The sequence below is a fragment of the Acomys minous genome (assembly GCF_964271855.1).
Source record: "Acomys minous genome assembly, chromosome: 2".
NCBI lineage: Eukaryota > Metazoa > Chordata > Mammalia > Rodentia > Muridae > Acomys > Acomys minous.
Genome location: NC_140484.1, coordinates 46,509,179 through 46,523,520, shown reverse-complemented (window position 1 = coordinate 46,523,520; position 14,342 = coordinate 46,509,179). Strand labels below are relative to the sequence as shown.

At 41.3% G+C, this 14,342-nt stretch overlaps 1 protein-coding gene across 1 annotated transcript in view; it reads left to right on the top strand.

Moving 5' to 3' along the window:
* Nucleotides 1-13,794, top strand: part of PATL1 (PAT1 homolog 1, processing body mRNA decay factor) — a 32,812-nt gene extending 19,018 nt beyond the window's left edge. The window contains exons 11-19 of the mRNA XM_084771755.1: nt 546-669; nt 1,155-1,252; nt 2,352-2,411; nt 4,801-4,949; nt 6,409-6,568; nt 8,526-8,681; nt 11,253-11,338; nt 11,446-11,598; nt 12,215-13,794. Of these exons, the coding sequence (XP_084627881.1) occupies nt 546-669; nt 1,155-1,252; nt 2,352-2,411; nt 4,801-4,949; nt 6,409-6,568; nt 8,526-8,681; nt 11,253-11,338; nt 11,446-11,598; nt 12,215-12,236 (1,008 nt within the window). The 3' untranslated portion in view covers nt 12,237-13,794. The remainder of the gene's footprint in view (nt 1-545; nt 670-1,154; nt 1,253-2,351; nt 2,412-4,800; nt 4,950-6,408; nt 6,569-8,525; nt 8,682-11,252; nt 11,339-11,445; nt 11,599-12,214) is intronic.
* Nucleotides 13,795-14,342: the final 548 nt, after the last annotated feature.

Here is a 14,342-nt window from a genome sequence, read left to right as displayed (position 1 = left end):
TCACATTTTAAAAATACTTTTTTATGGGCAATAGGGCACTGTTGTTGAAGTCCGCAACTGGGTGTCAAGAGGAGTTAGTTTTTCTCTTTCACCATTGGGTCCCAGAGATTAAACTCAGGTCATGATGCTTAGTGACAAATGCCTTTGCCTTGTGCCATCTTACCAAGCTAGTGAGTGTTTTCAAATGCTAAGGGATTGGAAATGTGGGAGGTCAGACGATTGTGGTGCTGGGCATTGAACTCTGGGCCTTCAACATCCTATAAATGCCGAGAGTAAGTGTGCATGCCTTTAATCCCAGCACTCTGGAGGTCTACATAGTGAGTTCTAGGATAGCCAGGGCTCACTGAAAAAAATAAAAAACATTTTATAAATGATACATATATTTCATATATATGTATATGCATATATACTAAGGTTGTAACAAAAATTAGGCATCATTGTATTTCTAGAGTCCTAGTTATGTTATCACCACTGGTGTAATTACTGTGAAGAACAGTAGTAGTCTGTATTTGTTTTACAACAAAAAACATCTTCTCTTGTGGTAGAATTACTTTGAAAAACTGGAGAAATTATCAGCTGCTGAAGAAATACAAGGTGATGGCACTAAGAAGGAGCGCACCAAGCTCATCACCCCCCAGGTGGCCAAACTGGAGCATGCATATAAGCCTGGTAAGGTCCTAGCCCGTTATTAAGAGAAATTTGCGAGACTGTTGTTTTGATAAACTAGAGATAATTATATGTGGGGAGTATGAATAGCTTGACAGATAAACTCATAAGACTCCATTAAAAAGCTTGCAGTAGTTTTTTGTTTGTTTTTTAGTACTCCTAAAAGAAAGAGGGGATAAATCTTCTTTTGGTAATGACTTTAATGAAGATGTGGAGTATAGATTATGCAGGAGTTGCTTTAGCTGCCTGTGGTGGGTCACATCTAAAATCTCAATACTGAGGAGGCAGAGGCAGAAGGATTATGAGTTCAAAGCCAGCCTAAGATAATGAGGCCTTGCCTTAAACAAAAACAAAAAAGAAACAAAAAGGGGTTGATTTACTACATACAGTCCAGCGGTATTAAACTATGGGTGAAGAACAGAGAAAAGCCTTTTGAATGCTGTCTGCCATATTCCGAGTCTCTATTGGAGTCTTTTTTGTCCTTGCAGTGCAGTTTGAGGGCTCTTTGGGGAAGCTTACTGTCTCTAGTGTGAATAATCCTCGAAAGATGATCGATGCTGTTGTGACATCTCGGAGTGAGGATGATGTAAGTGCCAGCAAATGTGGTGTTCATTTTGGTGGTCATTGGAAAGAGATGAGCCCCGGTGAATTGTCTGTAATGTAAGCTGACCTGCTATGTCCTGATGTTTTGGTTTTTCACACATATGCTGAACTGTAATGCCTTCATTTTTTTGTTTGTTTGTTTGTTTTTAAGACAGGGTTTCTCTGTGTAGCCTTGGCTGTCCTGGACTCGCTTTGTAGACCAGGCTGGCCTCGAACTCACAGCAATCTGCCTGCCTCTGCCTCCTGAGTGCTGGGATTAAAGGCGTGCGCCACCACGACCAGCTCCCCCCCCCCCCTTTTTTAATTGTTTGTGACATGTGTTTGTGTCACACATGCCATGGTGTACTTGTGGAAGTCAGAGGACAACTTTTTAGAGTGAGAGTCTCCTTGCATCAAGTGCTCCATGGATCAAACTCGGGTGGTGTCAGGCCCACCTAGCAAGCACTTTTACCAGTTGAGCAATCTTGCTGGCCCTAAAGCCTTTATAAGGCAGCCAGCCAGGGCCTGCTATAGCAGGAGTCTTTGGCTATGATACCTCTGGCTGCAGGCAGTGTCTAAAACAACATTTCTATGTTTTTCATATTTATTAATTTAGTATAATTATTTGTGAGTTGATTCAGTGAATGGCCTTTGTTTCATACTGTTATCATTTTGGGTTTTTTGGTTTCTCTGTGTAACAGCCCTGGCTGTCCTAGACTCATTCTGTAGACCAAGCTGGCCACGAACTCACTCAGAGTGATCCCCCGCCCCTGCCTCCTGAGTGCTGGGACTAAAGGCATGCGTCACTATGCCCAGCTGGGTTGTTAACTTAAAGTCTGGATTCTCAAATATTTTTACCAATGAACCTAAAGGTTCATTCTTGGTAAAATGTCCTTAGAGGTACAAAATTGTTTTGTTTTGTTTCTTTGAAACAGGGTTTTTCTCTATAGCCTTGGCTGCCCTAGACTGGCTTTGTAGACCAGGCTGGCCTCAAACTCGCATCAATCCGCCTGCCTCTGCCTCCTGAGTGCTGGGATTAAAGGTGTGTACCACTCACCAGTGAGGTAAAGCATTTATACTGAATCGTCTAACCTTTTCTTTAGGAAACAAAGGAAAAACAAGTTCGGGACAAGAGAAGAAAAACCCTTGTCATAATTGAGAAAGTAAGTTTTAGAATTTATTTCTATATTTAGTTTCTTTTTTTTTTTTTTTTTTTTTTAAATGTGTATTGGTGTTTTGCCTTCACGTATGTCTGTGTGAGGATGTCAGATCTTGGAGTTAAAGACAGTTGTGAGCTGCCATGTGGGTGCCGGTAATTGAACCCGGGTCCTTTGGAAGAACAGTCACTGCTCTTAACCACTGAGCCATCTCTCCAGCCCCTTTAGTTTCTTTTTTTGTTTGTTTGTTTTTGTTTTTGTTTTTTCAAGACAGGGCTTCTCTATGTAGCCTTGGCTGTCCTGGACTCGCTTTGTAGACCAGGCTGGCCTCGAACTCACAGCGATCCGCCTGCCTCTGCCTCCCGAGTGCTGGGATTAAAGGCGTGCACCACCATGCCCGGCTCTATATTTAGTTTCAATTTAAAGAACTATCAAATATATGTGTACTCATGAAGTAGAAGAGTGGTCAGGAATGTTTTTGTTTTTTAATTTATGAGGGTGGCATTGTACATAAAAGTCAGGATAATTTGTAGGGCTAGATTCTTGCCTTGCACCGAATGAGTTCTGGGTCTCAGAATCAAGATTGTCAGGCTTGGGGGAGTAGGGCAGTGCCCTTTCTTGCTCAGTCATCTATCTGGGCCCTGATCTTTTACATTACCTAAAAATTGATTTGTGATAAGTGCTTGTTCATCAGAGTATTCCAGAAATGATTGTCCTATACCTTGACTATGGAATCCTGGGAAGAACACTACACTGGGGTTTTGTCTACAGTTGTTCAACTAATAGATGATTCTCTTTGAGTGGGTCACTTTTTTGATACATATAAATTTATTTATTTTATATGTGTGGGTGTTGGAGTCTACTATTTTGTGTGGAAGTCAGATGATAACCTGAGGGAAACAACATGTGGCTCTTTCCAACACATGGCTTCCAGTGATTGAACTTAGGCTGTCAGACTTGAGATCGAGCACCTTTACCCACTGACCAGTCTCATCAACCCAGGTCATCTGAGCCTAATACAAATAGGAATAAAAGTTTCATTACATGGACTGATAGCATTTTACAGCATTTATTGGGCATTTGTTGTGTACTAAGGAAAATGGGGTGATACATATAGACAGTCTGTGAGGCACAGGCCACATTGCAAGACTGTAGAGCACAGGCTGCACACCATCCCCCTTGTGAGTCTGCAGCCTAAGGCTGACTTCCTTAATCTTCTTTGCTATCTTCAGTTTCTTCGTGGAGATGATTGCAGTAGTTTTATTTGGGGGTTGAGTTTGCATTGAGTTGAATACTTGCAAGGTGCTTAGACCACTGCCTGACACCAGTACTAAATTAACTTAAAATTTTGGTGGTGTTGCACACCTTTAATTCCAGCACTCAGGAGGCAGAGCCAGGTGGATCTCTTGAGTTTGAAGCCAGCCTGATCTACAGTGCTAGTTCCAGGATAGCCAGAGCTACACAGGGTAACCCTGTGTCAAGAAACAACCCTGTGTCAAAAAATTGCTTGGTTAGCAAAATACTTATCAGGAATCAACTATAGTGGATTTTAATCCCAAAGGCAGTTGTAAGGACTACATAGTGAATTCCAGAAGGACTACAAAGTGTGAGACCCTGTCTCAGATTAGCAGGGCTGGAGAAGGTAGTAAAGTATTTGCTGTATAAGTTTGAGGAACACAGTTGGCATCATCAGCATATCAACATAAATGCCAGGCAGGTACAGCAATGCTTCCAGTGCTCACAAGGCAGAGAAGGGATCCTTGGAGGAACCTGGCTAGTTAGTTAAGCTACCCCTGGGTTCAGGTAAGAGATGTTGCCTCAATATAGAAAGTGCTGAAAGATGGAAGGAAACACTTGACAGTCAAGCTCTGGCCTCTACGCACTTACACACCCTTACCACTGGAAGGTAGCACTGGAGGCATTGTTACAGAAATTCGGGTGTTTTAGCTTAACATTGCTACTAGGAAATTTGGGAAACATAATTATGTCGCTATTTTACTACTTGACCTGCAGTCCATGAGACAGAAAAAGAAAATGATGCTTAAACGATTATTATTTTGGGGCTGGAGAGATGGCTCAGAGGTCAAGAGCACTGGTTATTCTACCAGAGGTCTTAAGTTCAATTCCCAGCACCCACATGGTGGCTCATAACAACCATCTCTAATGAGATTTGGTATAGAGGCATACATGCAGGCAGAACACTGTATATGTAGTAAATTTTTTAAAGGATTATTATTTCGCCGTATTTCGCTACACTTAAACAAGTACCCTTTTTAAAGAACGTATTTTCTTTGAATTGTACTCCTATATTTTTCTAGTTAGTTCTAAACTCTGAATGGATTTACCTAATTCTCTGTCGTCCTGAGCATGCTGTGGCCTATTCTGTCTCCCCTAGACCTATAGCTTACTCCTTGATGTGGAGGATTATGAAAGGCGCTATCTCCTAAGTTTAGAAGAAGAGCGGCCTGCCCTGATGGATGGAAGAAAGCACAAAATCTGTAACATGTATGACAACCTCAGGGGCAAATTGCCTGGACAAGAGAGGTAAGCACTGTGTACTTAGAGGAAATGGGAGACTCCTTCCAATACCAAACTAAACCCCACATACTTGGGATTGTGGTATAGTCTGTCCTGCCATTTCTGTAAGCTTAACACCTTTCTTGTGTTTTGTTGTTTTTATTTTGAGACAGAGCCGCAGTGTGTGGCTCTGGCTGACCTTAAATTCACAAAGATCCAATTGCCTTCCACAGGCTGGTATTAAAGGTGTGGGCCAGCACATCAAATAATATCTCTCTTTTGTCCAGACTTGGGTGCTGATTCATATAAAACATTCCGTAATCTTTCCGAGTCCTTTCTTGGATTTATTGATTCTGCAACATATCCTCATTGACTACTAGGATTGTGCTGGGTCCTGGAGATAAAAGACCATTATTAGATTCTGGTTTTGAAGTAACAGATTGTATCTGGTGTTTTAGCTTTATAATCTTTATTTACTCTCCTGCTAAGATGGCACTTAGCAACATTTGCACTTCCCTGGGGTTTCCATAAAGTATATGTGTGGAAGCCATCAGTCTTCCAGTGAAGAATGTTGACTCTGTGTCATCTTTCTCCTGCCCATTGTCTGAGGCAGGATGATAATTTGTAAATCCCAAATACTTAATGCAAGAGGACCACGTCTGCTAACAGCTCTTTTCCCTTTGTCAGATTGTCCTGAGCCAGAACTCACCCAAACATAGAACAGACTTCTTTTTAACACACTTTTTGTAGTTTTAGTCTGATAAATATGGTTTATCCATAGATGGGCATGGTGTACAACCATTGAGAACATTTAGTCGAAGAATATTTATTGACATAGGAAAAAGTATTAAAGAGGCTAACTGAAGTTGGAGATAACTGTAGCTCAGTGTAGAGCTTTAACCTAGCATACAGGAGGCTCTGAACTCAAGTCTCCATTCTGGGGGTTGGGAGGGGATGAAAAAAGTCAAATTACAAAGCCATGTACATAGCTGGGCGTGGTGCACGCCTTTAGTCCCAGCACTCAGGAGGCAGAGGCAGGTGGATCACTGTGAGTTTGAGGCCAGCCTGGTCTACAAAGTGAGTCCAGGACAGCCAAGGCTACACAGAGAGACCCTGTCTCGAAAAACCAAAAAAAACAAAAAACAAAAAAACAACAACAACAAAAAAAACAAAGCCATGTACAGTCTGTGTGTCCTGTTAACACTTAGAAGTTGACTCTGAGATATAATAGTTAACTTTTAGTTAAATCAAATTTGATCACAATATTTAATTTTTACTTAAATTTGGTCACATTTTACATATAATATGGGAAATTACTTTTCATACTTGTAAAACTTAATTTTACTTATTATTTGCTTGGAATTGGAGAATAATCCTCAATTTTGGTAGTACAGAAGATTGTGAAGATGATGGTTATATAAGATAAAAAAAGAATTGTGGGTTTTCTGTATCGCCTTTGCTCACATTAGCTGGCATCTTTTTGCAGGCCAAGTGATGACCACTTTGTACAGATCATGTGTATTCGAAAAGGGAAGAGAATGGTGGCCCGCATTCTCCCTTTCCTCTCCACAGAGCAAGCAGCTGACATTCTCATGGCAACTGCCAGGAACCTCCCTTTCCTTATCAAGAAGGACGCACAAGATGAGGTACCCACCATGTAGGGCAACTTCCCTCATGGTTCCCAAGTTGGAAAATTTTGGCTCTTGGTTACTTTTGTAGATATAAAATATCCCTCCTTGCTCTGTTGTCAGTAGCTTCACATTAGCTTGATGGTTTAGTTGAATAGTGTTCCACTCGCTGTTTGCTGCGTGTGGTACACTTTTAATCCCAGCACTCGGGAGGCAGAGGCAGGTGGAGCTCTGAGTTCGAGGCCAGCCTGGTCTACAAAGCAGGACTACAAGAGAAACCCTGTGGCGGTGAGGGCGTGGGAAATCTTTGTTTATTCTTTTTATAGCTCTTCAAAGATTAGCAAACTTCTTGTACCTTTTCATGTGCAAGACAAGAAATTGATAAACAAATAGTATTAGTGAGTATAGGATTCAGAATAATGAGATACTTGTGAGGAAACTTACTGAAGGTGAATAGAAATTGAGTAGTGATTACATGAGTTATCTGTGCAGAAGATGTGCCTGTGTACTTCAACCTGATAATTACTACTGTAGTGGGCTGGAGAGATGGCTCAGAGGTTAAGAGCACTGGCTGCTCTTCCAAAGGTCCTGAGTTCAGTTCCCAGCAACCACATGGTGGCTCACAACCATCTACAATGAGAGCTGGTGCCCTCTTCTGGCCTGCAGGTGTACACGCCAGCAGAGCACTATATAAATAATATATATATTTTTTTAAATTACTACTGTAGCCTCTGAGATTTTAGTATTTACTAAAAAGAATGAAAAGTTAACATCTCATCAGGAAAATGTAACAGAATGAAAAAAATACATTTTTAAAAATCTACTAGTTTGTTTAGTTTTACTTATGAGTACTTTGCTTGTGTGTATGTCTGTGAGCTATATGCATGGTTTGTGCCCATTGAAGTCAGAACAGGGCTTTGAATCCCCTACAACTGGAGTTATGGTTTGTGAACCTCCATGTGGGTTCTGGGAGTTGAATCAGGGTCCTCTGTAAAAGCAGCAAATGCTGAGTCATCTCTCCAGCCCTGAAACCAGTACATTTTAAAGAGGCTCCAAGAATGAAAAATGGGTTGGAGGAAAATTTTTTAAATTTGAGATTTATCCTAGAGAATATAAGGCTAGAATAAAAAGGTGTGTCTATTTTAGAGCATAAATGCCAAAGATAGCAATGAGTGGAGCAGTGGGCACTTCCAACAGTGGAAGCAAATTTGGGAGAACCTTATTCATTTGGTAGATACTCACCGAATACTTCTACATTCCAATACCATTTTACATCATAGAAATAAAGCTAGGAATACAAAAATACCTTCATGGAATTCACTTTCTAATGAAGAGCACTTAGTTAACTATATGGAAAAATTGTGTGTGGTAACTCATGCCTGATTTCCCCACACAGGGCAACTAAGGCAGGAGGATTACTGTAAGTTTGCGGCCAGACAGAGAATGTGTTTGTAGCACTGTAGTGCATTTTCTCCTCTTCCCCATCTCTGTTTGTGTGTATTTATACATATGAGTGTGTACAAGATGTGAGTTTTAACCTATGTGAATTAAAGAGTAACTAACCATGTTTCTAGAATTCCTTTTCTTGAAATAATAGCTGGTTCCAGGTGTGAGACATGGGCATCCAGACAGTCCTGGCCTTGTATCAGCCAGGGAGCAACAGGTTACTAGGGATGTACAAACCAAGTGATGCATTTAACTTCAGAAAGAAAAATTATAGCAGTACACTAAATTACATTCCATTTAGTAAGTTCATAATGATACCAGAAATATGAGAGTCATTTGTAGTATTAGACCAGTAACTCAACTTGAAACTGAAAAGGGGTCAAGTCCTATCTTTCCATTACAATCAAATGTCCTTGCACACAGTAGTATGATGATTTGTATATGGTGAGCATCCTTCTGGTCACACCCACTAATGGGAGATAAGCAAAGGAACAGTTTGCTGGATGTAACGCTCTTGTTTGTTTTGTAGGTGCTGCCATGCTTACTGAGTCCCTTCTCTCTCCTCCTCTATCATCTTCCTTCAGTGACTGTCACCAGCCTTCTGCAACAGCTAATGAACCTACCTCAAAGTGCACCTGCACCAGCACTCTGCAGTCCTCACCTCACTGCTGTGCTCCAGAACAAGGTGGCTTTGTCCTTTTGTGTCCCTAAACTTGTGTAGCATCTAAGTTTGGCTTAGGAAAATTAAGACTACTGTAGCTTTCTTCCATTTAGGAATTGCAAAGGCTAAAAACACACAGTGGTTTAGAGAAAATTCTTTTTCATGAAATTTGTGGCATCAGGCGTCCACAGTCTTGTACAGTTATTTCTGTAATGTTTAGCAGTAGATTCCCATACTTGTGAGATTCCTGCTTCAAGACCGTCCTGAAAGTTAAAACTGGCTTGGCATGAGGAACAAAGCTGGGTATGGGTGACTAAGGTGTGCATTGGCTACCTGCTCTCTTTATTAGGACTTTTCCCATGAATGTTAACAAGCTTCTACTGAGTAGCAGTGGCCAGGACTTAGTAACATGACAAGTCTAGCTGCAGGGAAGCTACATACTGCCTTCAGTTATATCATGTTAAAGATCCAAAGATTAAACCAAAGCTTAGTGCACTTGTGTTTAATCCCAGCACTCAGGAGGCAGGCAGGCCAGCAAATGTCTGTGAGTTCAAGGCCAGCCTAGTCTACATATCCAATTCCAGAATATAAACCCTGCCTCAAACAAACAAAACCTTTTTTCTTTTTAAAATTCAAAGCCTCTTAGAGGAAACCTAATAAGGAAAGAGGATCATAGTTTCTAAACAGGCAAGTTTCAGTCCTTGCCTGCCCTCTTTGAGTCTTATGTCCTGAGTGTGTGCTCAACTGGTTTTCTGATCTGTCATGTGAAAGTGATGATACAGGCTTTGCACCATTGTCTTAGCATTTAGATAATGCTTGCTATGTAATAGACTCTTGTTTAGGGCCACGATATAAAATAGAGGTGAAATCTCAGGACCTTTCTCCTATGACCTGCCAACACTAGCAGGGCATCTGAGGCATGGGAGGATACCTGTATCCCTTAGGACACATGGGTAGGTTCTTAAGTGACCGGTCATGACTTCCTGTTACTTAGTCTCTGTTTTAATTTTGATATGAGCAGTTAGAAAACCAGGAAGTCATGAAATCATGAGCCTGGTAGAAATTTGCCTGCAAATAGAGTGAAAGAAATTTTGTGAAAACGAAAGATTATCCTATGTAATATAAATCCCGGAAAGTAGAATGAAATCTCCAGATACTGCCAGCATCTATTTCTGATCCATTATAGATATGATTTACACATTTAACCTAGTGCTGTTGGTATTTTTTTTTTTTGATACCCCTTAAGTGTTCATGTTGCTAGTTTTTAGACTCCTGTTAGCACCCTCAGTAAGCTTTTGTTTCTCAAATAAGAATACTCTGTGTGCACACACGTGTGCACTTTTGTGTGGTGTGCATGCATGGGCAATATGATCAAAGGCTGGCATCAGGTATCTTCCCTTGATTATTCTCCACCTTTGTTTTTGGAGATAAGTTCTCTGATTAATCGTGCAGCTCATTGCTTTACCTGGGTTGGCTGAACATTGCACTTCAGGACTCTGCCAGGCTCCGTCACCCAGAGGTAGAATCACAGGCACGTGCCACCACGTGATTTATTGGGATCTAAGCTTAAGTACTTAATCAGCTGAGCCATCTTCCTAGCCCTAGCAGCATTTTTTTTTTCTTTGAACTTTGGTCTTTCTTTTTTACCCTTTGTTTTTGTTTGGAGTTTTTTGTTAATTTGTTTTGTTTTGCTTTTTGAGCCATGGTTGTGTATTCTAGGCTGGTCCCTAACTCCCTGTGTAGCCAAGGATGACATTAAACTTTTGATCCTCCTGAATACTGAGATTAGAGGTATGCAGCATCACACCAAGTTTATATGGTGCTAGCGATCAAACCTGTAGCCTTGTGTATGCTAGGAGAGAATGCTACCATAAAATGAGCTATATCTCCAGGGCCACCTTGTATCTTTTTTCTTTATCAAATAACTTATTTTTTTTTTCTAGTTTTTCATGAACTTGGTTTTTTGAGACAGGGTTTCTCTGTGTAGCCTTGGCTGTCCTGGACTCACTTTGTAGACGAGGCTGGCCTCAAACTCACAGCGATCGGCCTGCCTCTGCCTCCCCAAGTGCTGCAATCACAGGCATGTGCTTCTAAGCCTGGCTGTAATTTTTCCATTTTAATCTATTTTTATTCTTTAAAAAAGAAGAAAAGCCAAATTAAATTATCCATGACTAGGAAGAAAAAATATTTTCCAAATAGGATAGGTTACAGAAATGATGTTCCGTGATTGGCATCTGCTATGCCAGAAGCAAAATTTAGAGGAAAGACACACCTCTAATTCCAGACTTGCCTGACCCCTCAGCCTGTCTACACAAGAACTTTTGTATAGAGTTTTTCCCTCAGGGACCCATCAACTGAGGTGTAAGAGACTTCGATGCACTGTTTTGGGTTTATAGTTGCTACTTTTAGATTTGTTCTATGTGTCTTGAGTGTTTTGCTTGTGTGCATGCAGTGTGTGAATGCCAGTGGGTGGCTGTGAGCCATCATGTAGATTCTGAGAACCTTGACCCTCTTCAAGAACAAGTGCTTAACACTGGCCAGCTTTCCAGCCCCTTAGATGCACTGCTTTTTGACTCCATCTGGTTTCTCTTACAGTTTGGCTTGTCACTGTTCCTAATCCTCCTAAGCCGTGGGGAAGACCTCCAGAGCTCTGCTATGGAATCAACGCAAAATAACCAATGGTCATTATTGATTGCTTATATCCTATTTTAAAAAATTTAAAAATACCTTTTGCTGTCCTTGTTCTTTCCCTTTTACTTCTCATAGTGTTTTGGGTTTTCTCTGGCAGGACAGAGGTGATGTTCATGGCAACCCGAGAACTTCTACGGATCCCCCAAGCAGCCCTGGCGAAGCCAATCTCTATACCCACAAATCTAGTGTCCCTTTTTTCTCGCTATGTTGACGACCGACAGAAACTGAACTTGCTGGAGACAAAACTGCAGTAAGCTCCAAACACATTTCACTACATTGTTATTTCTGACATCGCACTGTGGGGAGGATGAAGCTGAATGGGAGTAAGAGATTGAAATATCCATTAAATGTGGGTGTGGCCTGCCATGGTGGCGCACGCCTTTAACCCCAGCACTCCAGAGGCAGAGGCAGGTAGATTGCTGTGAGTTCAAGGCCAACCTGGTCTACAAAGCAAGTCCAGGACAGCCAAGAGAAAACCCTGTCTGGAAAAACAAAAATAAAAACAAAATGTTGGGGTGTGTACTAAAACAAGTCACTGTGTTGTGTATAACAATACCTCAAAAAAAATGTCAAAAACTGAGAGAACAGAAGCATCTAGGGTCTTGTTTGAGTTTTTTGTTTGTTTATTTGTTTGTTTGTTTGTTTCTCTGTGTAGCCTTGGCTGTCCTGGGTTCTCTTTATAGATCAGATTGGCCTTGAACTCACAGAGATCTGCCTGCCTCTACCTCCCAAGTGCTGGGATTACAGGAGTGGGCCACCATGCCCGGCTTATGAGAATTCTTATAAGGACGTAATTTGAATGCAAAAGAGTCATCCTACTTTAACTTATTTATACAAATAAGCCATCTTTCTCTTCCTGTCCTTAGGCTGGTTCAAGGGATACGATAAAAGATCTCCAGTGTGTCCTGTACCTCCTTTTGGCTGCCACCTGCACTGCTGCCATCACCAATGGAGTGTTTTTAATGAGGGAGGGGAGGTAGCTTTTGACCCAAAGCAAAGTCTTGTGGGATTGATTCCAGTTTTCAGAGGTTAGCTCTGAATGCCAGGTATCTCCCACTGCTCTGATACTTCTGCTGGGTGATACTTCTGCTGGTTTCTTTTACCTTCTGTGTTACACTTTTGCATGTCCTACTTTTACTCAACTCCTCTCAATTTTGCTTTTTCTTTGCCCTAGAGACACAAAAATAATGTCCCTTTATCCCATCACCACTATTGCAATTCAAAGTAGGTTGTAGTCGACCAAAGGGCTCCTCCCCCCTTTGAAGTCTCTTTTTCATCTTCCCTTATTAATAATGACTGTAGGAGAGCCAAAATTAAGTAGAAGTCAAGATAGAGGTAAATATACACACACCCTATACATACATTCATGTGGTTTCCAGAGGGTCCTTAAAGAGTTTTAGTTTGAAAAATATTTAGTTGACATATACCTCTAAAAATAAACCAGCTGATACATTTTTAGTCTGTTTCTGTTCCATCTTGTAATTTGGTGGATTCTACTTTTTTAATATATAAATACAGGGTACACAGCACATTACATTAAATCAAACTTGTTAATTGGCTGATGCCCAGCTCTAGGCTGAAAGGACTTTTCTTTCTCCCTACCTGTATTTCCTTTCACCGTAACAGAAACAGCACACACACGGTTAAGCCTTTCCCTGCGATGACTGCAGCGTTCTTGAGTGTGTCCCCTCAGGTGCAGTCAAGAGTACCCAAGATGAGCCTCATGGAGAGCCTGCTTCTGCGCTCTGTGCGTAGCTTTTGCGCACCTGCACTGTCTTCCTGACGTGACTTTTGTAAGCCATGCTTCTGCTTCTCCTCCCCATTTTGATTTAATGTCTTGGGTAGAAACCTCCAAGTGTAGCCATGGCTGCTAGGCTTGGGCTGCTCTGCTCCTCAGTCTCATCTGCCCTATAGCTGACCTGCTGTGCTGGCTGCTGAGTCTCACCTGAGCCCCATCCACTGGCAGCGGGCCTGGGTGAGTCTTAGGGACACTTTGACTCACCTTTCAGGGACTGTGTTCCCTAGTGGTTGCAGTTCTGAAAAAATTAAATCGAATTTATTTTATACTCCCATCCTGATCCTACTTTCTGCTGTTCTCACCCTTTTGAATGTAGTCGGGGACAGGCTATGATACGTTTTGCACATACATGTATAACAGTAAAGCCCTCCGTTACAACCAGCTGTCCTTGTTCTCCATTTCTTCTCATTCTGTGGCCTCAGGCTTCCCCAGCTGCTGCCTCAGTGACAGTCCCTTGCTTCCCTTTACCATCTGCTGACTGTCTCCACTGAGCCTTTCCTACCTTCCCTTCACACCTCATCAAGTAAACACTTGATTATTTTTCCTCCTTATTGTGCTTTTTGTTCAGTTCTAATTAATAAAATAAAAGTTTCTAAATTTACATTTTTATAGGGTATTGTAAATAAAAACAGATTGTATACATGAAAATGTGTGCTTGCATATATACTTTTTTGTTTCTGAATTTGGTTTTAATGAGTTTTTCATCATACTTGAATTCACTAGCAAGACTGTTGATGTTGGGAAAATACCATTTTGCCCTAAACAAATTCACTTAGTTGTAGACATATGCCCATCTCTCCTTGCTTTAAAGAGACTTAGGTAACTCCTTTATGCATTTAGTTGCCCTCATGGTTTGTATTTCTCTTAGCTCTAGCCTATAGTTTTGTTTATACTTTAAAAACAAAAATCACTGGGCACACACCTTTAATCTCAGCACTCGGGAGGCAGAGGCAGGCGGATCACTGTGAGTTTTGAAGACAGCCTGGTCTACAAAGTGAGTCCAGGACAGCCAAGGCTACACAAAACATTGAAAAAAACACAAAACATCTTGCTAGGCACATACCTGTAATCCTAGCATGCAGGAGTGTGAAGCAGGAAGATTATTCATTTTACTCTAAAAGTAAGCAAGAGTGACGATTCAAACTAGTAAAGAGAATCAGGGGAGGACGGAATGGAGAGACGGCTTAATGGTTAAG